Source organism: Lipomyces arxii, assembly GCF_038497795.1.
Source record: "Lipomyces arxii strain Phaff 12-163 unplaced genomic scaffold V1512scaffold_2, whole genome shotgun sequence".
Taxonomy (NCBI): domain Eukaryota; kingdom Fungi; phylum Ascomycota; class Lipomycetes; order Lipomycetales; family Lipomycetaceae; genus Lipomyces; species Lipomyces arxii.
Window position 1 is genome coordinate 760,857 of NW_027117701.1, and position 23,522 is coordinate 784,378.

Sequence of the window (23,522 nt, forward strand, 5' to 3'; positions counted from 1 at the left end):
GGGTAAGGGGTGTTCGAGGCGACGTAGATCGGGAAAGTCACAAAGAAAGTGAACTTCGCTTATCACCAGGGCCCAACGACGTAGTGATTTTACACTGACAAAGACGACGAGTGCAACGTATGTGATGAGTTGTATCTAATGAAATAGACTAACTAAATAGCAACCGCGGGTCTCTTTATTGAACAACTTTAACAAGAGAACCAAGAAAGTCATGGGAGGGTGCTGTAGTAGTTGCTGTGGAGGTTAGGATTATTACGATATGAATGAGCATTTAGCTGATTAGAGTAGGGCATTCACAGGATAGATTATATGCGCCTTTACTAGCTGAAAGCGAGCGAGAAGCTGTTTCTGTATTGCTGCGATATCTTGAGAATGTGTGTAGAATGAGTGTAAAGGGATGCTTGTGTCTGGACTGTGCTGATTGATATAGAGAGGAGAAGAGGATTTCTTTAGTCAAGGACCATTAAGAGCATTGACTACGTTAGTTTATTCAAGCAATGTTGATCTACAACGAAGTGCTGCTCTTGCGTTTGCAGAAATAACAGAAAAAGGTGGGATATTTACGTTTATATTATGGTGTGAATAGAATAACTAACGAGAAAGATGTGGAAGCAGTCAATGAGGAAACATTATCACCAATCTTGTTATTGCTGCAGAGTCCTGACTTTGAAGTGCAGCGGGCAGCCAGTGCGGCATTGGGTAATCTGGCAGTCAATAACGACAACAAGATTCTGATTGTCGAGATGGGTGGACTCGAGCCGTTGATCAAGCAGATGCAGTCGTCGAATGTGGAAGTCCAGTGCAACGCGGTCGGATGCATTACGAACCTGGCGACACATGAGGATAACAAAGTCAAAATTGCACGGTCAGGCGCGTTGGTGCCGTTGACAAAGCTAGCAAAATCGAAAGACGAGAGAGTACAGCGCAATGCGACAGGAGCGTTACTTAACATGACGCACTCAGACGAGAACAGACAAGAGCTTGTCAATGCAGGCGCGATCCCGGTGCTGGTGTCTTTGCTGACGTCGTCCGACCCTGACGTGCAGTACTACTGCACCACTGCACTGAGTAACATTGCGGTCGACGCGTCAAACAGACACGTGCTGTCTGAAACGGAACCGAAATTAGTCGCGTGTCTTGTAAACTTGATGGGTACGGACGCCGTGAAGGTGCAGTGCCAGGCAGCGTTGGCGCTTCGTAACTTGGCGTCTGACGAGAAATGCCAGGTTGAGATTGTGCAGGCGAACGGGCTGGTGCCGTTGTTACGTTTATTGCAAAGCAATGTGCCGCAGCTCGTGTTGTCGTCAGTTGCGTGCATCCGTAACATTTCGATTCACCCCGATAACGAGGCGCCAATCATTGAGGCCGGGTTTTTAAAGCCTCTGGTCGCGTTGCTGCGGACAAATGAGTCTGCGTCGTCGTCAACTACGGAAGAGGAGATTCAGTGCCACGCGATATCGACGTTGCGGAACTTGGCCGCGTCGTCGGAACGTAACAAGAAAGCAATCGTCGACGCTGGTGCAGTCGACAAGTGTCTGTCGCTCGTGCTGAGCGAACCGTCGAGCGTGCAGAGTGAAATGACGGCGTGTCTTGCCGTGCTAGCGTTGAGTGATGAGTTAAAGCAGTACTTGCTAGGCGTCAAGATCATTGACGTGCTCTTACCGCTGACACAGTCGCCGAATACCGAGGTGCAGGGCAACAGTGGTGCCGCGTTGGGCAACTTAAGTTCGAAGGTTGGAGATTATAGTGCGTTTGTGGCCGCGTGGAGTGCTCCTTCGGGCGGTGTCAGTGGGTACATTCAACGGTTTTTGAACTCGAACGATTTGATTTTCGAGCACATTGCGGTATGGACTTTATTACAGTTTGTTGAAGGTGGCGATGCCGACCTTCTGGCGTTGGTAAAAGCGGACGAACAGATTAAAAGCGCGACCCAGGTTTTGGCTGAACGGGAGGTCGCGCCTAGCAGTGGGCCTGCGGAAGGAGATTTAATTGACTTGGAGGACAGCGAGGCCGAGAGCGAGATTGTTGCGCTCGCGAGTCGGGTTGTCAAGGTATTATAGAGGGGTGATTGGGAGGAAGGGGAAACAAGTTTTAATAGTTTTGTTAATTGTGCATATATATCTAACTGTTGTTGGTCATTACTACATTCGTTTATACAATCGTTAATACAGTTCGTTGAAGTACATCAGATTTGCGTCGGCACGCGCATGTCGTAAAAAATGTCTAGCAAGTCGTCGAGTCTGGATGCAATGTCGTCGACGTGAGCTTCGAGGGTGAAAGAGATTGGTTTCGGGTTGGTGTAGGAAGCCTGTAACGACACCGAATCTGGTGACGGCGACCGTGGCGACGAGATTGACGACGGGTCGAGGGTCGAGTCTGGCGAGTCAAGCGCGAACGGGTGCATGATTGCGGTCGACGCGTCCGAGCAGATCGACGGTGTTGCGAGTTCTGTCATTTGGGCCGGCGTCGGGTCGTAAACTTCACGTTTTTTGGTACGAAACAAGCTAGACACGCCGCTGTTGAGCCTGTACCTGAGCGAGAGTTTGTCGAGTGAGGATTTGGTGTTGAGCAGGCTTGACTTGCGTTTCGGTCTGTCGGAGTCGGTTGAGTGTCGGGATTGGCGGGACGAGATGTCGGATCTGAGCGAGAACAGTGAGCGAGTGTGGGATTGTGTTATTTCAAGCGGGATTTCCTCTGCCGTAACTGGCGTTGTGGTTTGGGGTATTGGTTCTGGCGACTGATGATGAATTTCAACTGCAATTGGTTCGTGTTTATGTTCTGGCTCTTGCTCTGGCTCGCTGTCGTCAGAGTGCTGAGCCATTCCAGAGATGATTTGCTTGATTTCGGCATCGTCTAGTGGATCACTATGCACCTGCGATGACTCTGCGAACGCCGGCTGCGGCACTGCCACAAGTCCAATTGTCACTTCAATTGATGAGTCTTGTGTGATTGGTGATGACAATGTCGGGTCGACTGGAACAACAATAACTTGTACGTTGTCCGTCTGTACAGAAATCAGTGTCGTGTCTTCTTCGTCGTTGTTATCAGCGGCTAAGGGGTTTGCTGGTTCTGCTACCGGAATCATGAACGGTTCGTCGTCAGATTCGTCAGACTCGTCCGACTCTTCTGACTCAACTGACGCTTCGTATTCTTCTGAATCGTCAAGATATCCCACCGGATCATAAAACGTCGGATGCGTAAACGCTACACTTTTTCTCTTGCGTTTCAGGTCGTGCGAACGGTCTTTGATCGACATCAGCTTCGACAACACGGTCACAGTCACGTTCTGCTCGCTCACGTTCCTGTACTTGTTTAGTCTCGCTAGCCTTTCTGCCGGAGTTTCAACGTTCTCGGCTGGAAGATAGCCTATTGACGCGTCCTTGACCATACGCACTAACCACCAGTACTCGTTTGAATCGTCTAATAAAACCATTTGGTCGCCTTTAATTGCGTTCGCATGGCCGGACTGTGTAGGTGTAAACGTATGCAGAGCGTACACTAGAGAGAAATCAATCTCAGCTGTCTCGTCAGTCCTATATACCACACGAAATCAGCAGTACACAAACATTCAGCAATTGAGGGCGATGATGATAATTCATAATCCCCTTGTTCTTGTTCTTGTTCCTCTTCTTCTTCTTCTTCTTCTTGTTCCTCGCTATCGTTCATTACTGATACTTCAGTATTGACAACGTCAAGTCGAGCGTCAGGATGAGCGTACGCCATTTTGCTGGCTTTGAGATTGAATCCGAGACGCGTTTCAGATACGCGTATGTACTCATAAGGGTATTGTACGTTACACTTATGAGGGTATTGTACAGTATTGCGTAATTCTATGAATTGTCCTTTGCAACCAGTAAATACTATTGGTAGACACTATTTGAAGTGCGTAACAAAAACGAATACGGGTGGATAAGGTTTACATATCAAACTTTATTTCATCAGTGCTTTGCCTCCTTTCTCTTCGGGCACGGCACTTCGTCTGTCTTTTCCCTTCTTTTTCATGCCTTTTTTGAATGCCTTTTGACACTCAAAAATGCTTTATCCAACTCCACCTCCAGATGGGCACAAACTAGCAAACTGCAGGAGTTTGCTTTCCGACGATACAATTCATGACGCGGCAGCAGAAATGGCGTTCATGTTCTGGTTCTCTCCTCCGCCAGGTGTGTTTCGGCAACTGTGCGCTTCGGAGGGTGGCAGACCGGTGCTTCCTGCCATGCCGTGTCCCACACGGGAGTTCCGTACATTTGTGAGTGGGGTCTTGAGCCGGACTCAGGTGTCAAGCACGTTGGTCTCGCTCGCGTTGCTGTACATATACAGGCTCCGGCTCGCGCATCCGGCTTCTGCGGTACCGGGGTCAGAGTACCGTGTATTCACGGTCGCGCTGGTGCTGGCGAATAAGTTCCTGGACGATAATACGTACACGAACAAGACGTGGGCCCAAGTCTCGAACTTGCCGGTGGTCGAGATCGGGTTAATGGAACTCGAGTTTCTTGGCCATATAAATTACAAGCTCACGGTGTGTCCGTCCGCGTGGACGATGTGGCAGAACTCGCTGGCGTCGTTCATCAGAACAAGGCCGGTGTGTTCGTTCACGCCAATCTCACCGCCGTCACCAATCTCACCTATCATGTCATCCTTGCCGTTGCCGCTGCCTCCGCTCACAAGACTTAAACGAAAGGCAGAAAGTGAGCTGCGGAAACCGTTACCGGTTTTGCAACCGGTTTTGCTTGAAAAGCCAGTTGGCCCTGGTCCTAGATTACTCGCTGCACCTACTTCACACTCCAGACCGGTTAGACAGACTCGACATACCTTACCCGCTCTCATTGCACTTCCTCCAATACGCACGACGTTACGATACACTTCTTGATTTTTTTACCTCGCAGATTACAGGATACACTTGATTCACGATTTCTTCAGCATATACTTCTGGTAGCATGGTTCTTTATTATTATTTTTTCTAAGCATAAGGTGCATCGGCATGGTTGGTAAAATTGTACATATTATTTCTTCATACATCTCTCTCTAAAAAGCTCTCAATCATACCTTCCGGGGTCTCATCGTACTCTTTATACTCGACATCACTCTCTGTAGAAATAGTATTGCACTGCACGAACTGGCGACGGGGGAGCTTGTTCTTCAGCACAGCGTCACGGTATTTAGCAAGTTCAGGTGTGACACTGGTGCTAGCGGCATAAAGCGCCTTGCCCCGAACAACGTCACCACTGGATTTGTACACGTGTAGTTTCTGAAGGTATTCCCCAATTGCAGCCTGGCCATGAGAGTTGATTTTGAACCTGTCCAGCACGATCTGGACTTCACCGTCCGCATCCTCGACAAGCTTGACGAACGACTTGTCGCCATACTCTAAAAACTGCTTCAGGATCGAGAACCGAGCCTGCATGTGCGGTTGCCCCCATTTACCAGTCGCCGGATCCCAGTACTCTAGCCCCACCAATCCGGCACGCGCCATTTGCAAATATGCAATAAACACAACGTCGTCCGCCTCCTGTCCTTCGTGGCCGAAAATCTTCAACAGCGACTTATCGGTGCACAAGTACATTGCGACGCACTCGGCCCTGCACTCTTCGTAACTTCCGGCCGTGGTACCAAATACTGACCCCCATGTCTGGCCTGGCTTGTAATACGTTGTGATGTCAGTACCGTCAATAGGAGACTTGATTGGAGTCGACTTGTCGAAATTGAACACGCCGTCGGACGTCTCTGACAGTAACTTTCCGCTGCCATGGCCTAGCAACTCGTGGATTCCGACCTGGACCTCGAATGCCGGACCCCGAAGCTTGTCATACAACTCAAGATCCTGGTCTCTCAAAAACGGTGTGCGCTCATTCGCGGACCGCGCCGACAGCACGTTTCCTAAACTCACGTTCTTGAACCCGATGGTCTGTCTGACGTCGTCGTAGTTCGGGATGTTGATTCCGGCTGGAATGCCTGACCCGGCAAACGTCATGACCTCAAGCGACGTAAAATCAGGAGGCGTGAAAACGTCTTTTTCAAACGCGGTCGGCCACGGCAGTTTGGAGATGTACGTCTTAGCCGAGTCGACCAGTGCGCCAAACGTCTTTGTCCGCTCGGCGTTCACCATCGCAATCAAACCTTCCCACTCGCCTCTGATGCCAGCCGGGTCACGGTACGTTTCTATGAATCCAATATTGGTCTCGACTTTAGGCCCAATGTCCTTGACCCAGTACTTCTGCGATTCTTTGTGCGCGTGCATGCTACCTGTTCTAAACGATCTCACGTACTCGTCAATCATGGACTTCTGGGTCTCGTTGGCGGCGTATTTGCCTGCGAGTTCCATCTCGTTTGCGATGAGTGCCATTTCGCGTGCATGGTCATCAAACGCGATAGTCACTGTTCCAAGACCTTCAACCGTATACTCAGTTTTGTCGCCGTCTGGTTTAGTAGGAGCAGTGCCAGCAGCCACATGCACGACAAACTCTATGTCGCTTCGCTTCTCGACCCTGGTGTTTTCAGGAAGGTAGATGCCGCCGATTGCGTCATGTATCTTTTCGATTTCGGACTGTGTGATTGTAAGACCAGAGTAGTAACCCGTCACATGCCCGCCTTCAGGGTATCCTAGCAATGTCTGTGCTGGCTCAGTATCGTAGATGACATTTTCGAGATGACTGTATGCCTCAATGAGGGCATCATCTTTGGTCGCATCAACAAGTGATTTAAGTGTCGAACTGGCGATTCTTGGGATGAATTTGACATCACCAAATGATTTGTAGTTGCCTAAATTAGACAAAAATTGGGAGCAGTATTCGAGCCAATGTGTAGCGTCATCAGAAGAGAGCGAGTACGGTACCGAAGTCATGACATCACGAACTGGACCTGAAGCAGCGAGTAGTTTATACAAATCAAGCACAAAGTCAAAAATGGATTCAGATTCAGGACTGACTTGTCTTAACACGACTCTTGTTCCATAATGCGCTGCTCTGTGATGTTAGCATGTCTGTAATGAGAGAGAGATGGCATACTTTGAATAGTGATGAGCGTAGAGTTGTTCAAATAAAGAAAGAGCAGTAAAATGAGGTTTAGCAGAAAGAGCAGAAATAGGCGCGTTTGAATCAGCAAAGAAATTAAAGGCCATTCTTGAGTGAATTGAACGAACTAAGATTGAATTAGTGAAGAGTTTAGTGAGAGACTTTAGTGATGTTGACATTGTCGTCACTAAATTCTAGTGACAATCGTCACTAATTGTCGCTATTTACCATCACTAAATCATCACAACCACCACTAAAATAACATTCAGTTAATGAAAATCGATATAAATTATATCATTCGAATCAGAATTCAAAATGAAGCTTACTCAGATGCAAACTAAAATCGGTAGTGCTGAATACGAAAGGCAATCTTCAGAACAAGCGTTATCGAACTTCATTATTTCATCTTCACCACAGCTCAAAGCAGTCATTCGACTGTCACAAGAACATGTTTGGTTACAATTTCAGACTTCAGGACTAGATACTGAGCGAGCGAGACTCGGAAAAGCGAAACGAATAAGAGATGAAACAAATGCGAAGCTGTTACTGAGACGAGAGATTCTTGATTTACATGCGGATAAGCTACGGGATGGATTAGAAGTGTTAAGAGAATACAAACAAGACTTGAACATTCAGAGGGAATCGTTAACAAAGGTCGGAGTCGCTATTTCAGTGCAAAGAAGTCGAATATGTCATGATTTAGAGAAGATATATCCAATTGAACCTGTATGTCCCTGTTGTTGCTCTGAGATAATTATAATAACTAGCATAGATTGTCGGGAAATCATTTGCATTTTCAATTAGAGGCGTTGAATTACCAAATAGTGACTATGTCGGTATCGGTGATGATTTATTAGGTACAGCATTAGGATACACTGCTCATTTAGTATACCTACTATCATTCTATCTCGGTGTCCAATTAAGATATCCAATCTACCCTTCAGGCAATAAATCATACATTGAAGACCCAGTCTCAATCATGACTGGTTCAAGGACCTTCCCTCTGTGGAGAAAAGGGTCTACTTATATACGATTCGAATACGGAGTCTTCTTATTAAATAAATCAGTCGGACAACTCATGAACGCATTCGCATTAGAAGGGTATGATTTAAGGAACACCTTACCGAATCTCAAATGTCTACTGCTTGCAATTGGTGCTGCCGAAGACTAGTTCATCCATAATGGAATCAAGCGAACTCCGCCTGCAATACTACCACAGACGCCAACACCAAGCTCAGACAGGAACCCGCTTTGTCGGGACCAGTGGATCGTCATAGGCAAGTACGCACAGTCAACGATTGCCTGTCGCGTCCATCTTTCTTCGTCTTCCTTGGTCTTGATGGAGTCAATCATGCGTTCTCTTCCTAACCTCACAATGTCAAGCAATACATGCATCATCCATAATCGTGAACTAATCAACCAAAGCTTTCCGATCGTAGACCTGCTCACTGGCAAAATCCCGTGGGACCCAAGATATGCAATGTTCTCCAGTGGCTGGTATAGCGTGTTTGAACACACCTGAGTATACGCAATCAATCGCAGCACCCAATCCTTAGGCGGCGCTCTAAACGTCGCTATTCCCCACTGAAATAGCCCCAATAACCCCCACAGCCTGTTAAATATCCTCACATCAGAAATCAACCCGCTCAACTTCCTCATCCGGTCCGCAACCGCACTCGGCTTCAACTCCTTCTCGACAACAACGTCAACATCCAACATCTTCGCAACAGCAGTCACACTCGCAACCAGTTCGGCCAGCGCACGCTTGTTGCTCACCCGGTCAACTACCTCGGCCAGCAACGTCAACGCGTACTGCGCAGTCGTCAAATTCACGTCTAGCGTCGACGAAGAACCTAAAATTCGTGTTGCCTTCTCGAGCTTCGGAGCAGCAACGCGCGTCAGCACGCTCAGTCGCGCTTGAACCTTCGATGGAATTGTGCGCGGGATATCGTCTTTCTCCATTGTTGACTGTTGAACTTCTGCGCGAAACTGATGTGCCGCAGCTGACTAAGCAACTTCGAACGTACGCCGTAGATGACTATGATTAAATGATTAAATAGTTGAAGCACTGAATGACTAGCGTAAATATATTTATATGTACATATAATGAGAATATAGCGTATAAGACTACACACCGACACTCATCTGTTGCCCCGCCTCGCGTGTCCGAACCTCTTTCTCCTGACCCCACCAATACGGTCTAAAAACCTTCAGCCCAATTCCCTTCTTCTCGTCCGCCAGCTTCGCGTCTTGCAGCTCCAGCCCAGTCTCGGGTGTCCCCATGATCGGTCGCAACCGGGGCTGCTCTTCAGACTCAATGATGTCGACTTTTACGGTCGCCAGTCCGATGTTGCCTGTTCGCGACAGCACTTTGCCAACCGTCTTTGCGATTTCGCCACGCGAATTCAGCTTTGGCTGCGTGTCTGCTTGGATGATTGGTGCTTTATACTGTAGTTCCCCTTGAAGCGCATATTCAGGTGCAAACACAATATCCGCCGGTTCAGACCCCTCCAAATTGTACAGCATGTAAGGCACGACCCTCCGTGTAGCTACACCGACCCGTTTTGCCCTGGTCGTGAGTTCCTGTCCGACATAGCACCCTTTTTCAAAATCAATCCCGCCCATCATATCGATGTTACTCTCAATTGGCAGCATTTCTCCTGGCGCCAAATCCGCCACGCCTTCAGGCACACCGTGCATGATCCTGCGCACGTCATAGTTCGCAATATCGTACTCTTCAAACAACTCGACCCGGCCCTCTTCGTAAACTCGCAACGGCCATAACGGATTTGCAGCATCGGTCGACAAAACCGTCCGCACGCCAAACCCGGGCGCACGAGTATCGTCGGCGCCAATGAATTGCGGTGTTGCCCGCACACCCGGACCGTCGTCTTCCCATGTGAACCATACTTTCCAGTCCGTCGTCTTGCTGATATTGACTTTATCGCGCAACTTTCTGAACGTTAAGTACTTGAAAAGTTGGTCCGAAACAGCGACATCGTGTTCAATCAAGTACGTCGTGTCCTCATCTCTCAGGTCGTGTGTCGTAGCCCATTTCTTGTTATGCAATGCGAAATACACAAACACGTCCCACATTATTCGCCCCTGGTTATTAGCACTCGCGTGACACGCATCACAGGCAAAGCATACCCTCACGTTCAGAAACGTGGCGTACGTACCGGCGTACGTCTTTGGTGGTTCATTAGTCATGAGCCCATGTAGGAACCGGAACGCGTCTGGACCGGTGACCTCGATCAGACCTCGTCGAGGTGACAAATCAACGTATCCACATAGTGACTTATGCGTAGAGTATTTCCTGGTCTGAGTGCGCAAACACTTCACGCTGTTGCGTAGTAGAAACGGCATGTTCTGTTCTCTAGTAAGTGAATTGAGAGCAGCCATATAATATTGACACCAGACCCTTTATACTGTAATTTGACACAATACCCCTTAATGACCTCCCCCCCCTCCTCTTACGTACAATACCCTTATTAAAACACTACTCCGCGGCGTGTTGTCACTCTCACGAGCTTTGATCAGTTTGAGTGTTTGGAGTTCTGACACGGTCTTCATGATGGAAACAGCGCGGATCCCGATTGCGGACGTCGTGTTCCAACCGACTGAAGATATTATCGATATGGAACAACGTCAAGCACTTGTCAGTATCCCACTTTATCTTTTTTGGGGGAAGAGAGCTAACATAGAGCAGAAAGCAATCAGAGAGTTCTTGAAAGGCAAGACTGCGTACGACGTACTGCCAGTTAGTTTTAGATTGTTAGTACTTGATACGTCGCTGCTCGTACGCAAGAGTCTTAATATCTTACTCCAAAATGGTATATAACAAGTCAATCCTCCTCGACCAAAACTAATCTCGCACGCAGGAATTGTGTCTGCTCCATTATGGAACTCCAAGACGTCTAAATTCGCAGGTTTATTAACATCTTCGGACTACATCAACGTGATTCAATATTACTATCAGAATCCAGACAAAATGGACCGGATCGATCATTTCACTTTAGACGGTTTAAGAGATATTGAACGGGCAATTGGACTTCAACCGGTTGAAACTGTGTCTGTGCATCCGTTTAAACGACTATATGATGCTTGTTTAAAGATGATTGCGTCAAAAGGAAGGAGAATCCCGTTGATTGACTATGACGAAGATAATAAACGGGAAATTGTACTTAGTGTACTTACACAGTATCGCATTCTTAAGTTTGTGGCACAAAATGTTTGTTTGTATCACAATTATCACGGCAATTTACTAACATATTTAGTGCAAGGAAACAAGAATGTTACGGAAGCCTTTAAAGGACCTCAACATTGGCATTTACAGTAACGTTGCAACAGCTACAATGAGTACTCCAGTCATAGACGTCATTCACCTTCTCGCATCCAAAGACGTATCTTCAATCCCTATAGTCGACAGCGACGGTGTTCTGCAAAACATTTACGAATCTATTGACGTCTTAACCATTGTCAAAGGCGGAATCTACAACGAACTCGAACTCACAGTCGGTGAAGCCATAATGCGTCGGTCAGATGAATTTGAAGGCGTTTATACTTGTACCGACCAAGACAGATTAGATACAATCATGGATACCATTAGAAGGTCTCGTTTACACAGATTAGTCGTTGTAGACTCGAATGGAAAACTAAAAGGACTCGTCACACTTGGTGATATACTACAATATCTTCTATTAGGTGAAGATGATAATGAAGCTAAATAACTAATACATTATACACATTCATGTGTACTCATACCCACACTGCTCTCTCATATATATATGCTCCGCAGTAATTGACTTGTAGGGTTAGGGTAATCGCCGGAATTTTTATTTTCTCTTTCTCGGACCAGTTCAATTCATTCACACACTCAACAATGGCGTCCTTCTACAAGTCGTTTGTTCCTGCTGCTCGGGGGATTCTCCGGTCAGCTTATTCCGTAGCTTCTTCAGGTAAGTTTTCTTTTTCAACCAAGTCCAATTACTGATACTCCTGTAACAGTTGAGTCCTGTGCAGTCCGCACTTCTCGTGGATTAGCCACGTTCTCTCGTGAGAAACCTCATGTAAACATCGGTACGATTGGTCACGTCGATCACGGAAAGACCACGCTTACTGCTGCCATCACGAAGGTTTTGGCCGAGAAAGGATACGCTCAGTTTAAGGACTACTCATCCATTGACCGTGCTCCCGAAGAACGTGCCCGTGGTATCACCATCTCGACCGCTCACGTCGAGTACGAGACCGACAAGCGTCATTATGCTCACGTTGACTGTCCCGGTCACGCGGATTACATCAAGAACATGATTACCGGTGCCGCCCAGATGGACGGTGCCATCATTGTCGTCGCTGCTTCGGACGGGCAGATGCCCCAGACCCGTGAGCACTTGCTGCTTGCGCGCCAGGTCGGCGTGCAGCACTTGGTCGTGTTTGTGAACAAGGTTGATACTGTTGAAGACCCGGAGATGTTGGAGCTCGTCGAGATGGAGATGCGCGAGCTGCTTTCGACTTATGGATTTGATGGAGACAACATCCCAATCGTCATGGGCTCTGCTCTTTGTGCGCTCGAAGGTCGTCGGCCTGAAATTGGACACGACGCAATCATGAAGCTCATGGACGCCGTCGACGAGTACATTCCTACCCCTAACCGTGATCTTGAGAAGCCGTTCTTGATGCCTGTCGAAGACACGTTCACCATTTCCGGCAGAGGCACCGTAGTCACTGGCCGTGTAGAGCGTGGCGCTCTTCTGAAGGGCGAGGAAATCGAAGTCGTCGGATTTGGACCAACTCCCATCAAGACCACCGCGACCGGCATCGAAATGTTCCGCAAAGAACTCGACAAGGCCATGGCCGGTGACAACTGCGGTGTTCTCCTCCGTGGTGTCCGTCGTGACCAGATCAAACGTGGAATGGTTCTCGCTAAGCCCGGCACGGTCAAGTCATCAGATAAGTTCTTGGCCTCGCTCTACATTCTTACCGAAGAAGAGGGCGGCCGCCGGTCCGGATTCACGAACCACTACCGTCCACAAATGTTTGTCCGTACCGCGAACGTGACCGTTGTGCTCAACTTCCCTGAGGGACAGGACGTTACCGAAGACGGCGAGACCAGAATGGTCAGCCCCGGTGACAACGTCGAGATGGTGTGTTCTATGCTCGCACCTCTGCCCATCGAGACCGGCCAGCGTTTCAACATCCGTGAAGGTGGCAAGACTGTCGGCACTGGTATCATCACCCGTATCATGGACTAGTTGATGACTTTTTCCTTCTGACGAAAAAAAATGTACATACGTGTTTTATAGCTGTGATTCTTAAGTACGATATTAATACGATAACCCGATTCACGATTATGAATACTATACACCCAAATGCTACCAAATCCATAAACCAATTACACGTAATATACACTCTTCTCTCTTCCTCCTCACTTGCGCTTTTCGACGCCTAATGCGGCCTGCGCAGGCGACGCCCCGTTCATATCCCACACCGCGTCCCCGAAAATCTCCGTGAAGAACGAGTCGCTATTCTGCTGCACTTGGTCTTGCTGGACCATCATCTGCTGTGGCGCTACTTGCGTCGGGTCGGCCAGAGCGCCAGGGGGGAGCGTCTGTGCCGGCATATCGATAAACCAGTTCGCGGACCCGAAATCCAGCAGCGAGTTCTCACCCACCCGGTCGGTGTCAATTACAATCTGATCTTTATTGTTCTCAAGCGCACGTAGCCAGGCTTCGTCAAACTCATACAGGAATGGATTCGGCCGCTCGTCCTCGATCGGCGGAAACGTCGCCGGCAGCGTCAACGTGTCAGAATAGCTCTGGACTTGCTGCTGCTGCTGCGGTTGCGGCAAAATTGAAAGTATAGGTCCTTCGGGGGGTATGGCTCGCGGTGACAAGATTTGCGGCGGTGGTGGTTGCTGCGCCGGCGGTTGCTGCGCCTGCGGTTGCTGCGCCGGCGAGCTTACCGTGCGCGACCCGCCAGAATCGGACCGCGCAGCACTCGGACTCGTGCCTGTGGTCTCTCGTCCGGCATACTCGAGTGTGCCGTACCTGACTGTCGGCGACGGCGGTCGCAAGACTGCGCTTGTGCGGTCCCACACATCTGGGTTGCGTTCTGACTGCAGTTTTTGGAAGTACCTGTCCTTCAGCGTGGTGCACCACCCGCCCGCAATCGCCCAGTACTCCCGCATTAGGACCAAAAACTTCAAGTTCACAGTCAGATGTTTTTTTGCCATCATCGAAATAGCCTGGTCGTTCGAGAACGCGTTGACGATGTGCACCGTGGCAGAGTTGTAAGCACCGAACCCAACGAACGCGGCCGGGAGCACGTCTTCAATCTGCAGCGTGTCGTTTAAAATGCCCGAGATAGCGCATGCGGCCGCGGTCAGCTTGTTGGCCGAGCGCTCGATGAACGAGATTGGCGGGGCCTCGAACTTGGAGTTGCTGTGGTCGTAAGGGTAGATGCATCTGTGCAGCGCAATCAGACACTGCTGGATCGCTACGTGCATGTGAACGAACGTGCCCGCCTGCTGCGTCGCGTCGAGCGCCACAAGGTTGTCCCGCGAGTACACCAGATGCGGCGGCAGACTGGCGTAGAAACTGTCAATCTCCCGCTCAAGCTGGTGAAACTCGGAATACTCTGTCCACGGCGCGAAATTTTCCTTCTTACGACCCATGTTGACGTATGTCGCGATGTGACCCCACATGACGACAGCTTTGACATGGTACGCCGGTAAATCCAGCGGCTCTCGTGGGAGCTCGGGGTCATTCTCGGGGTACTCCCCTGTCAGGAGCATCGTCACGACCGGAATTCCATTCAAAAACGCGTGCTCGCTCGCCGGTAGCTGCACCTGGCACTCTTCCTCCATTAGTAAAAACGACCGTTTTGGACCCGAGTGCGCCAGCCGGTCAAGCACTAACACCGACCACCATGTCTTGCGTCTGATCTCACGATCGATCCAGCTCACGTTCGGGTCGTCCATCTCCTTGTTAAGTCCCAACGTTGCGGCCATCCGCATCGACAAGCCAGAGTAGATTGCCGCGCGCCCACCGTTCAGGCCGCAGAAATCGGAAAACCCCATCACGTGCAGCGCTTGAGTCGTCTCGACCGTGGGCTCGTCAAATTCCTGCGACAGCAATTTCCGCGCTTCTTGTAGAAATGGCTCTCCGGCAGCGTACCGCGGCTGGGTCATGATTTTGGGATGTCGCGAAAACCGGGCCGAGACTGCGCACACAGCCAAAACAAGCAACGGGTTGACCTGGCCGGCTCTGAGTCGAGGCATGAATGTTGGTTTGTGCAAAAACGCATATGACTGATTGTTCAAGTACCGGAAGTAAAGTTCCGTCAGATGCTCGATAATTTCAAAGTCTGGAATGTGCACACTGACCAGTGCGAGGCTGGGTTGCCTATCCCGCGAGCTGTTTGGCGAATCAGACTCGTTGCTCGGTCCGGCCGAGTTGCCGGCCGTGTCAGTCAAGCTGTGAATCAAGTCCGAATCAACCGCTGACTCCTCGTACGAATCCTGGCCGTACCCGAGTCTTTTGAACACGCCGTCGGCTGTACGTTTTGCTCGCCCGGCCGACGGCAGTGGTATTGACCCGACGGTTTGTGCTGTGACGTTGTTTGTGGCTTGTTGCAGTAAAGGGAGCTTATGTGTACTGTGATAATGATTCAGTAGAGTACCTGGTGGTGGTTTTATGTGTCGTTCCATCATTTCAAGACGCTGAATGTTAGTTGTATGGTAGCAAAAATCAAAGAAACGCGTACTCTGCTTAGCATTTCATGGTATCCGAACCGTGAACCTCTGTTCTTAACAGCAGGATATTGACAAGGAACATTCAACCGTAGACAATTTCCACAAGCCGGTCTATCTCCAGAGCATTTCACCTAAAAAATTTGTCAGCATCAGAATGAATGACATGAAAATAAACCAAAATAACCATACTTTCTTCTTCCGACAGGCATTACAGGCTATAACCAATTTCCTCTTGTCATGAGAATGCTTACTTCCATTTCCACTATTACTCCCTCCATGATGCAGCTCTGGTCTAGAAGTACTTGAATCTGACTCTTGTGCGGTATCATTCCTATTGACATCTCTCTTCGCATGCTGTTCGTGCGTGGACATTGTCTGTATCTCACTATACAGACCCCAATAAAACACAGGTAAAAACTGGGCAATATACAGTAAAATCTACAGTAATCAAAAATTTCCTCTCTCTTCTCCACTCAGGTTCACCCTTTTCCTTCTTCGACTTCGTGACTCAAAATTGTGAAGTTCAATTGAATTTCTTGAGCGTTGAATTTGAGATTCTATCAAGAGCATTGAGCCGTGCGTTATCGTGGTGCACAATACACGGGTATATAGTGTTATGTGACATGTACTACTAGCCCCACTATACATACACTTCTAGTTGTTCCGGCGCATTAACTCTACCCCAACCCTGCTACGTCTTTTGCCTCGAGGCACCGAAGTCTCGTAAGAAATCCCTGATTCACACACTAAACCAGCGAAAATGTCATTGAATTGGGTGATGTTGAAACAGTCGAAACTGGGGTTTGTACCTCTTCCAAGCGAGGAAGTCATTCTACAGGCCCCAAATCGAACTTCCTTTGCCCTCAAACCAGTCGCGAAGCCTCCATCGTCATCAACTTATCCAGGGAACACAGCATCAGCAGCAACAGCTGCCAGCTCAGCCAAATATCTCGAGTTTGGGTTCTCAACTGGACAAGTCACACTTACAAACCAGCGATTAGTGTGTCTTCCACAAAGCAACTCGACCTCGTTTGACTCATTCGCTGTATCTTACAAACACATTCACGATTGCCACGTCACGCAGCCGTGGTTCGGTCCAAACTACTGGTCAGCGATCATTATACCTGTAGCAGAAGGCGGGTTGCCACAAGGAGTACCGTTCGAGCTCAAGTTGACGTTTAATGACGGAGGTGCGTTTGAGTTCCAGACCGCGTTTGAACATATGCGACAGGCTTTGCATAACGGCATCACGCACAATGAAGATCTGCCGACTTACTCCCCGACTTTAGGCCGGTCTGTGCCTGTTCCCGCCCCACAATCAATGCCGGAGCATATGCCGGAACCTGCGATTGTGGCAGCTGGGCAAACAGACGAGGCGCCGCCACCATATGAAGAGTTATGATAGCCGCTTCGTGTCTATCACTCAAATAGTGGATGGCATACGCTTTACACGCATACGCAGCTCACGCTACCATGACATGACATAATGTCGTATACCTGGTAGTGGAATACTTTGGTTAGAGCAAATAGGATTTGGTGTTCCGGTTTTATAGTCTTCAAATTCGAATTCATTTATCTAAATCTTACTTACTTGCCAAACATTATTAATTACAAGAAATCAAAATTTCTACTCCGTTTTGTTATATCGCTCTTTGTCCCGTCACCAATCTCTGCAGGTTAGGGTAAACAGAGTTTACTGCTTCCGGTCAGTATCTGTGCGGGTCGCCGCGGTGGCCCGTCTACGGAACTGGTCGAGATCGTTCTTGAGCACGGCCAAGTCAAGCTGCATTTCCTCTTTGATTTCAGTCTGGACCTGGTCAAAATCGTGGTCTGGAATGCCGAGGGACGGGCTTGAGCCGTCATCGAGTTGCTCGAGCTCAGACTGCAGCTTTTTTGCTCGCGCCCGCTCAATGTCGTACCGTAACTGAGACAGTTTGGACGCGGCCGTATTGCGGGCTGCGAGTTTGGATTCAACAAACTTGCGGAACTCTCTGCGGGAGAATAGAAATGTCATGCTGAAGAGCGCAATGTGAATGTAGAAGTACACGCCGCGCCACGCCTTTATTGATTCTCTGAACGTCAGAATCATGAACGGCTGCACCGCGTACCCAAACACGAGCTGGGTACACACGTACGTAACCGCGTCGTAGTATTTCTTATATGGTCCTGGTCCCGCCTGGTCTGCGGTCAAGAAGAACGGTCTGATGTACCGTCTTATCGAGCGGCCGCATGACTGCATGAAAGCACCGGTCATGAAGGTCAGGTAGTAACCCGGTGATACGCCGTGCCAGAGTGCAGATGTCAAAAAAGTTAGCAGCGTGGATCTGAAACCCGGCTTCTTGCCTCGCGGCGTCACGCGCAGGTACACGTACGTCTTGAGCCACTTGTTTGTATTCATGTTCCACGCCTCTAGCAGGGTGTACGTGTTTTGACCGCTCTCGAATTTGTACCAGTCAATATTCTTGACTCTATCCCAGCTACGTTTTCCGGATTTGGCGTCAATGCCGTTGTAACTCAGCCCGCAAAGAATGCACGCTCCCTCGGCGAGCGACCAGGCGCCATAGTACTTCAACCGGTACGTGAACCCGAGCGGCCACAGATAGAATATCCGAAACAAAAACGAGTGGTGTAAATACTCCGGAGAGAAAATGTAGGATGTCTGGAAGACTGAGCCGAGGTACACAAACAGTGCGATCCAGAAAAAACCTTGTAGTGCTTTTCGGAACGCGACCCTCCCGCTGCGAGGGATCTTACGCTTACTCTTCTTATGCCGTTTTGCGGTCACCTTCTGTTCGGGATCGAACATTGAAAGGTCAAGCCATCTGCTGAACTCGGCGTAGTCAAAAGAAGGTCCGATCAGAAGAGACGGAAAGAAAAAAACATAAGTCAAGAAATCAAACAGAGGCGGTAACGTAGTCAGCGCTCTGTCGATCTGGATCTTGCTCAGTTCCTGATCTGTTAGTCTGTATCGTGCTTTGTCCAGTAGGACATACGGCAACTGGACGTCGTCCATCATGAACGTTCCATGCAAACGCGGTCAGCTTCATGACCAACACCATCTGTGCACCAGTGATATCAACCACTCCGTCGCTCTCAGGATGCTTATACCGTCCAATGTGACTAATTGTCAGGTGTCCCATCACAAACACAAACGCTGCCCAGGGCATTAACGTGCTCTTCATGTACTTTGCAATCGCATACGTGCCGAGTGAAGATATCATCAACGTCCTTAGTCCGTACTTCAGGCTAAATATTCCCAGCAAGTAAAACCCAGATACCCTATTAAACCTCAGCACTTCCTCAAGACCTATACAGCACGTCAAGACTTACGCCACGCAAAAGATCTGCTTGTACACTTTATTCCCATCAGGCAATCGCTTCAAAACAGCGCAAAACGGATACGAAAGCACCAAAGTCAAGACTAACTTGAGAGGATCCGCTGCCATTCCAAGTTTGGCGCCAATTGCGCTCATTACTGAGTCTATTAAACCAATCATCGCTGCTCGTGGTCGGCGGTTGCTCGAGATGATTTAGACGAGGTTGAGCTGTGAATTTTGTAAGTTCTTCGATTCGCAAGTGTATTAGAGTTTGGTTTAACACCGTCTACGTCACTTCTCGCAAACAACAAGAAACCTTACTGTCTCATTGTCTTAGAACCAACCCCCTGAAGGATTCCGAGGCACCGAACGTCGTTCAAACTCGTCAGTAAAGGTCAGATTATTGAGAACAAACAACAAAATGGACTTGTTCAAAGCCAGTCAGACTTATGTCGACAGATTGCTTGATTTCAAACCGACGGCATCTTCTGGTGTTTACGAATCAACAAGCGGGAAAATGAAGATTCTGTTGCTGGATGCCGAAACTGTATGGTCGTGAGATGTATCTAGGTATAGAAGGGACTGACAAATACAGACCTCGATAATATCAATGATTTCAACTCAGTCGCTATTGCTTAAAAATGAAGTTTATCTTACAGAGTACGTTCAACATCTCATTCTAGTAACAACGCACTAATAAATCAGTCGCCTCGATAATGCTAACAGAGAGCGCATGCGTCATCTTCGCTGTCTAATCTTCGTCCGTCCAACCAACGATGCGATTCAGGCCATTGTCGATGAGTTACGCGAGCCAAAGTACGGCGAGTACGAGCTGTACTTCTCGAACGTTGTCAAGAAAAGCGCGCTGGAACGCATGGCTGAGGCAGACGACTACGAAGCCGTCAAAACCGTGGTCGAGGTCTTTGTCGACTTTCTCGTCGTCAACAAAGATTTGTTTGCTTTAAATCTTCAGGCGCCGCAGCAGTGTATATTTGGAGATGCGCCAGAGTCGTGGAGTACGCCGCCATTTTTACGGTCAACTGAAGCACTGACAGCTGCACTATTGACATTAAAGAAGAAACCGCTGATTCGGTACGAGGCTAACTCAACGCTTGCAAAGAGTCTTGCGATAGAGACGCTGTATAATATTCAGCAAGATCCAAAACTATTTGATTTCCGCAGAATGGATACGCCGCCTATCCTTTTAATCCTAGACCGCAAGAACGATCCTGTCACGCCGTTGCTGCGTCCATGGACGTACCAGGCCATGGTTCACGAATACCTTGGAATCTACAATGGTCGTGTGAATTTAGAAAAAGTGCCAGACGTGCGGCCGGACATGAAGGAGATCGTGCTGTCGCCCGACCAGGACACGTTCTACACCAATACGATGTTTATGAACTTTGGCGATCTTAGCTCGGCCATCAAGGACTACGTTGACAAGTACCAATCACAGACGCAAACCAACGCCAAGATTGAAAGCATTGCAGACATGAAACGGTTCGTCGAGGAGTATCCCGAGTTCAGAAGGCTGTCTGGCAACGTGACCAAACATGTCACGCTTGTGTCTGAACTGTCGCGTTTAGTTGGACAGGACAACTTGCTTGAAATTAGTGAGCTTGAGCAGTCGCTTGCTTGCAATGAGAATCATGCGAACGATTTGAAACAGTTGCGATTGTTTCTGTCGCAAAATTTGCCGGACGACAGAAAGATTGCGTTGGTCGCACTGTACGCATTGCATTACGAAAAATCGGACACAATTTCTGCGCTGCCATCACTGATTGACACCTTACAGCGGTCAAACGTGTCTCCGCTACGGATACAAGCACTCACGACCCTACTCCGGTACGCCGGCGCCAACGAGCGGCAGGAAGAGCTGTTCAGAACCGACTCTTTATTTTTCCGTACTCAATCCGGATTCAGAGGTTTACCCGGAGTTGACAATGTATACACTCAGCACGTCACGCTTCTCGAGCGGACGTTGGGCCAGCTGGTCAAAGGTCGGCTGCGGGACTCTGCTTACCCGTTCATTGAAGGCGGCGGTTCGTCGCGCGACCGGCCATCAGACATTATTGTTTTTTTTGTCGGCGGAGTGACGTATGAAGAGGCCAAGATCGTGGCGCAGATCAATGCTGCGACGCCTGGATTGAGAATCGTGGTTGGCGGTACGTCGATGCATAGTACGAAGACTTTGTTGGATGAGATGGAGTATGCAAGCACAAAGTGGCAGTGAACAACTGTCCGAGACAAAGCAGTTTAAATAACATGGGACAAATGGCGTTATGTTTATACTATAAATCAACAATTTTACATGATACGCATGAGGTAATTCTAAAGCAGACCTAACAGTACTACTTAAAAGCAAAGGGTGCTAATTTGCATACCTAACCGCATAAATTGTTTATCTACATCATTTGAGTTTGTTTACCGTGCAAGGTCAATAGCATGTCAATTTTATTTCAATAGTAACAAACTTGCGTCGCTCAAACTATACAGACCGGGGCCGGTAATTTATTTGAGGTGCTCGGCGAAGAAAGCAACCTGGGAGAAAAAGGCGCGCTCCTTGGCGTACTTCTGGACGGCAATGGTGGGGTCAACACGGCACGCGAATCCGTGTGTGGTGCCAGCGTAGACAGTAATCTCGTAGGTGGCCTTGTTCTTAACCAAGATAGCCTCGGTCTTAGCTCTGTTCTCGGCAGTGAAGATGGGGTCTACCTCAGCAGCAGAGATGATGATGGGAAGGGTGACCTTCTCAACTTCCTCCTCAGTGACGAAGGAAGGGTGGGCAATGGCACCAGCAGTGACGACCTTTTCTCCGAGGAGACGGACGACGTACTTGGCGCCGTAGCAATATCCAACTGCGCCAATTGAGGTAGGCGCGAAGTCCTCCTTGATGTGTCCCAAGACCTTATCAACGATGGGCTCGGTGATCTCGAGCGAATGCTTTCCAAGCCAGGTGGGGAGATCGAACGTGAGGAGTTCTTCAAACGGCATGAAGGGAATGGCATCGCCCTTGAGGATATCGGGGACCAAGACGTAGTAGCCCTGAGTAGCAAAGTCATCAGCAATGCTATTTAGTGTTAGTCGCAATTTAATTGAGGTGACATGGATGAACTCACAGCTGGGCGTTGATGAAGACGTGGCCAAAGACATCAGTCATGATGACAATGATCTTCTTGGAAGTAGCATCACCAACAGCGTAAGTCTCGACTGTAGCGTGTTAGACAGTGTTATATGGTGTCAATACAACGTATATCAGCAATAATTGATGCGATTGAAGCAATACTCAACCAATTGAGTCCATTATAAGTCTGCATAGTCGACAGCAGCAGAAGCTGAAATAACAGACTCAATTGACGATCAATTGATACAAAACATACAGAATATTACTTCAATAGTCGTAATTTACCTATGAGAATTAAATTGAATCACATACTTCCGTGGAAATCGATCATCTTGCCAGAGGCCACTCCCTCTAATATCCATTATCAGCACGAATTACAGATAAAATAACAGTATGACTTGGCACGTACCATGCTTAACACCAGACAAACAGCAAATTCCAGGTGGGTTTGAAGACATTTTGGAGTAGTATTAAGCAAGAATTAGATAGAAACGCGAGTTTTGATCTAGAAGAATAGAGAGACGGAAGAAAGATGTGCGGCAGAATTGAGAGGACCAAAGAGATCCGGGGACGTCGATTGGTTTCTCAAAGGAGATACCCGGTGCAGTGTTAAGCGAGAGAGATTAGGCAGGGTAACTACGGGCTTACACCGTCACCGATAAAATCCTCCGAGGATCCAATAGGCACGAAGCACACAGTTTTTGGTAATTATCGAGGTTTTAAGTTAGTTATTAAAATAATAAGGTACAAATATAAGTAGAATGTAAGATGTCAGAATTTTACAGGAAATGGTACCTGGTGTAATGCTAAACAAGGTCGGCTTGCGAAATGGGCAGTGGTACTACCGTGATATCGCAAACCATTAAAATCAAGGTCAACCTTGTCAGTCTTTGTGAGTATTGTCGATAGCTTACCTTTAAATTTCTGCAATTACAGCTAGTACTCTTCGCTTACTATATTCATAGTGAAGAGTAGAGTGCTCGCATAATAGAAATACCAAGAACCCCTGAAGCGTATTAATGTTCAGGGGCTAACGAATATTTATGGCGTCTAAGTCAACTTCGAAGACTACTTTTCTTCAACGAACGAAATAAATAATGTTAGAACTAATTTAATATTTTATAAATAAAGAACCATTTGAATGGCCGATCAGTATATGATATCATTGAACCCGAGAAAGTCAAGTGTATTATTGTGCTAAAAAAGCACGTAGTTTATCCAACGTATTTGAAAATACAAAACTTTTTACTGTTTAATTAATATCCAGTCAGCAATAAGATCATATCAATCAGTGCTTATAGAATTTGATAGTAGAAAACAGT

The 23,522-nt window shown here is 48.2% G+C and overlaps 14 protein-coding genes across 14 annotated transcripts; 7 read left to right on the forward strand and 7 right to left on the reverse strand.

Annotated features, from left to right (window-relative positions):
* The first annotated feature begins 17 nt into the window (after positions 1-17).
* On the forward strand, positions 18-2,123 carry V1512DRAFT_68934 (armadillo-type protein). Its single transcript, XM_066918478.1, has 5 exons — positions 18-117; positions 161-242; positions 289-374; positions 431-551; positions 604-2,123. Exons 2-5 carry the CDS (start codon positions 212-214, stop codon positions 2,058-2,060), a joined length of 1,695 nt encoding a protein of 564 aa, XP_066773670.1. The 5' UTR covers positions 18-117; positions 161-211; the 3' UTR covers positions 2,061-2,123.
* V1512DRAFT_274147 (uncharacterized protein) lies at positions 2,000-3,741 on the reverse strand. The gene is made up of 2 exons (XM_066917759.1): positions 3,567-3,741; positions 2,000-3,519 (listed from the first exon to the last, which is right to left on the reverse strand). Exons 1-2 carry the CDS (start codon positions 3,721-3,723, stop codon positions 2,186-2,188), a joined length of 1,491 nt encoding a protein of 496 aa, XP_066773671.1. The 5' UTR covers positions 3,724-3,741; the 3' UTR covers positions 2,000-2,185.
* Positions 3,742-3,985: 244 nt separating this feature from the next.
* Positions 3,986-5,042, forward strand: V1512DRAFT_258280 (uncharacterized protein). Its single transcript, XM_066915410.1, has one exon. The coding sequence runs from the start codon at positions 4,034-4,036 to the stop codon at positions 4,865-4,867; it is 834 nt and encodes a 277-aa protein (XP_066773672.1). The 5' UTR covers positions 3,986-4,033; the 3' UTR covers positions 4,868-5,042.
* V1512DRAFT_202364 (peptidase family M49-domain-containing protein) lies at positions 5,009-7,114 on the reverse strand (the record flags this gene model as incomplete). The annotated part of the gene is made up of 2 exons (XM_066913259.1): positions 5,009-6,959; positions 7,002-7,114. The coding sequence occupies 2 exons, from the start codon at positions 7,112-7,114 to the stop codon at positions 5,009-5,011; spliced, it is 2,064 nt and encodes a 687-aa protein (XP_066773673.1).
* On the forward strand, positions 7,049-8,407 carry V1512DRAFT_234056 (uncharacterized protein). Its single transcript, XM_066914047.1, has 2 exons — positions 7,049-7,733; positions 7,780-8,407. Exons 1-2 carry the CDS (start codon positions 7,323-7,325, stop codon positions 8,176-8,178), a joined length of 810 nt encoding a protein of 269 aa, XP_066773674.1. The 5' UTR covers positions 7,049-7,322; the 3' UTR covers positions 8,179-8,407.
* V1512DRAFT_258283 (uncharacterized protein) lies at positions 7,855-9,002 on the reverse strand (the record flags this gene model as incomplete). Its single annotated transcript, XM_066915411.1, has 1 exon — positions 7,855-9,002. A coding segment is annotated over exon 1 (790 nt), but the record flags the coding sequence as incomplete, so codon positions are not given.
* A 49-nt stretch (positions 9,003-9,051) lies between these two features.
* V1512DRAFT_258285 (uncharacterized protein) lies at positions 9,052-10,383 on the reverse strand. Its single transcript, XM_066915412.1, has 2 exons — positions 10,158-10,383; positions 9,052-10,112 (listed from the first exon to the last, which is right to left on the reverse strand). The coding sequence occupies exons 1-2, from the start codon at positions 10,371-10,373 to the stop codon at positions 9,135-9,137; spliced, it is 1,194 nt and encodes a 397-aa protein (XP_066773676.1). The 5' UTR covers positions 10,374-10,383; the 3' UTR covers positions 9,052-9,134.
* Positions 10,384-10,554: 171 nt separating this feature from the next.
* V1512DRAFT_234064 (uncharacterized protein) lies at positions 10,555-11,892 on the forward strand. The gene is made up of 4 exons (XM_066914048.1): positions 10,555-10,665; positions 10,717-10,840; positions 10,889-11,238; positions 11,285-11,892. Exons 1-4 carry the CDS (start codon positions 10,579-10,581, stop codon positions 11,735-11,737), a joined length of 1,014 nt encoding a protein of 337 aa, XP_066773677.1. The 5' UTR covers positions 10,555-10,578; the 3' UTR covers positions 11,738-11,892.
* On the forward strand, positions 11,886-13,357 carry V1512DRAFT_274154 (P-loop containing nucleoside triphosphate hydrolase protein). The gene is made up of 2 exons (XM_066917760.1): positions 11,886-11,965; positions 12,015-13,357. Exons 1-2 carry the CDS (start codon positions 11,890-11,892, stop codon positions 13,256-13,258), a joined length of 1,320 nt encoding a protein of 439 aa, XP_066773678.1. The 5' UTR covers positions 11,886-11,889; the 3' UTR covers positions 13,259-13,357.
* V1512DRAFT_258290 (fungal-specific transcription factor domain-containing protein) lies at positions 13,311-16,274 on the reverse strand. Its single transcript, XM_066915413.1, has 3 exons — positions 15,949-16,274; positions 15,771-15,890; positions 13,311-15,726 (listed from the first exon to the last, which is right to left on the reverse strand). The coding sequence occupies exons 1-3, from the start codon at positions 16,129-16,131 to the stop codon at positions 13,432-13,434; spliced, it is 2,598 nt and encodes an 865-aa protein (XP_066773679.1). The 5' UTR covers positions 16,132-16,274; the 3' UTR covers positions 13,311-13,431.
* A 203-nt stretch (positions 16,275-16,477) lies between these two features.
* On the forward strand, positions 16,478-17,371 carry V1512DRAFT_258292 (uncharacterized protein). Its single transcript, XM_066915414.1, has one exon. The coding sequence runs from the start codon at positions 16,520-16,522 to the stop codon at positions 17,159-17,161; it is 642 nt and encodes a 213-aa protein (XP_066773680.1). The 5' UTR covers positions 16,478-16,519; the 3' UTR covers positions 17,162-17,371.
* On the reverse strand, positions 17,307-19,385 carry V1512DRAFT_220626 (MBOAT, membrane-bound O-acyltransferase family-domain-containing protein). Its single transcript, XM_066913691.1, has 3 exons — positions 19,090-19,385; positions 18,753-19,038; positions 17,307-18,709 (listed from the first exon to the last, which is right to left on the reverse strand). Exons 1-3 carry the CDS (start codon positions 19,254-19,256, stop codon positions 17,453-17,455), a joined length of 1,710 nt encoding a protein of 569 aa, XP_066773681.1. The 5' UTR covers positions 19,257-19,385; the 3' UTR covers positions 17,307-17,452.
* Positions 19,386-19,443: 58 nt separating this feature from the next.
* V1512DRAFT_289440 (Sec1-like protein) lies at positions 19,444-21,555 on the forward strand. The gene is made up of 3 exons (XM_066918175.1): positions 19,444-19,623; positions 19,672-19,736; positions 19,782-21,555. Exons 1-3 carry the CDS (start codon positions 19,498-19,500, stop codon positions 21,307-21,309), a joined length of 1,719 nt encoding a protein of 572 aa, XP_066773682.1. The 5' UTR covers positions 19,444-19,497; the 3' UTR covers positions 21,310-21,555.
* Positions 21,514-22,770, reverse strand: V1512DRAFT_258296 (dienelactone hydrolase). Its single transcript, XM_066915415.1, has 4 exons — positions 22,610-22,770; positions 22,513-22,551; positions 22,196-22,286; positions 21,514-22,146 (listed from the first exon to the last, which is right to left on the reverse strand). The coding sequence occupies exons 1-4, from the start codon at positions 22,656-22,658 to the stop codon at positions 21,588-21,590; spliced, it is 738 nt and encodes a 245-aa protein (XP_066773683.1). The 5' UTR covers positions 22,659-22,770; the 3' UTR covers positions 21,514-21,587.
* Between the last annotated feature and the right edge of the window lie 752 nt (positions 22,771-23,522).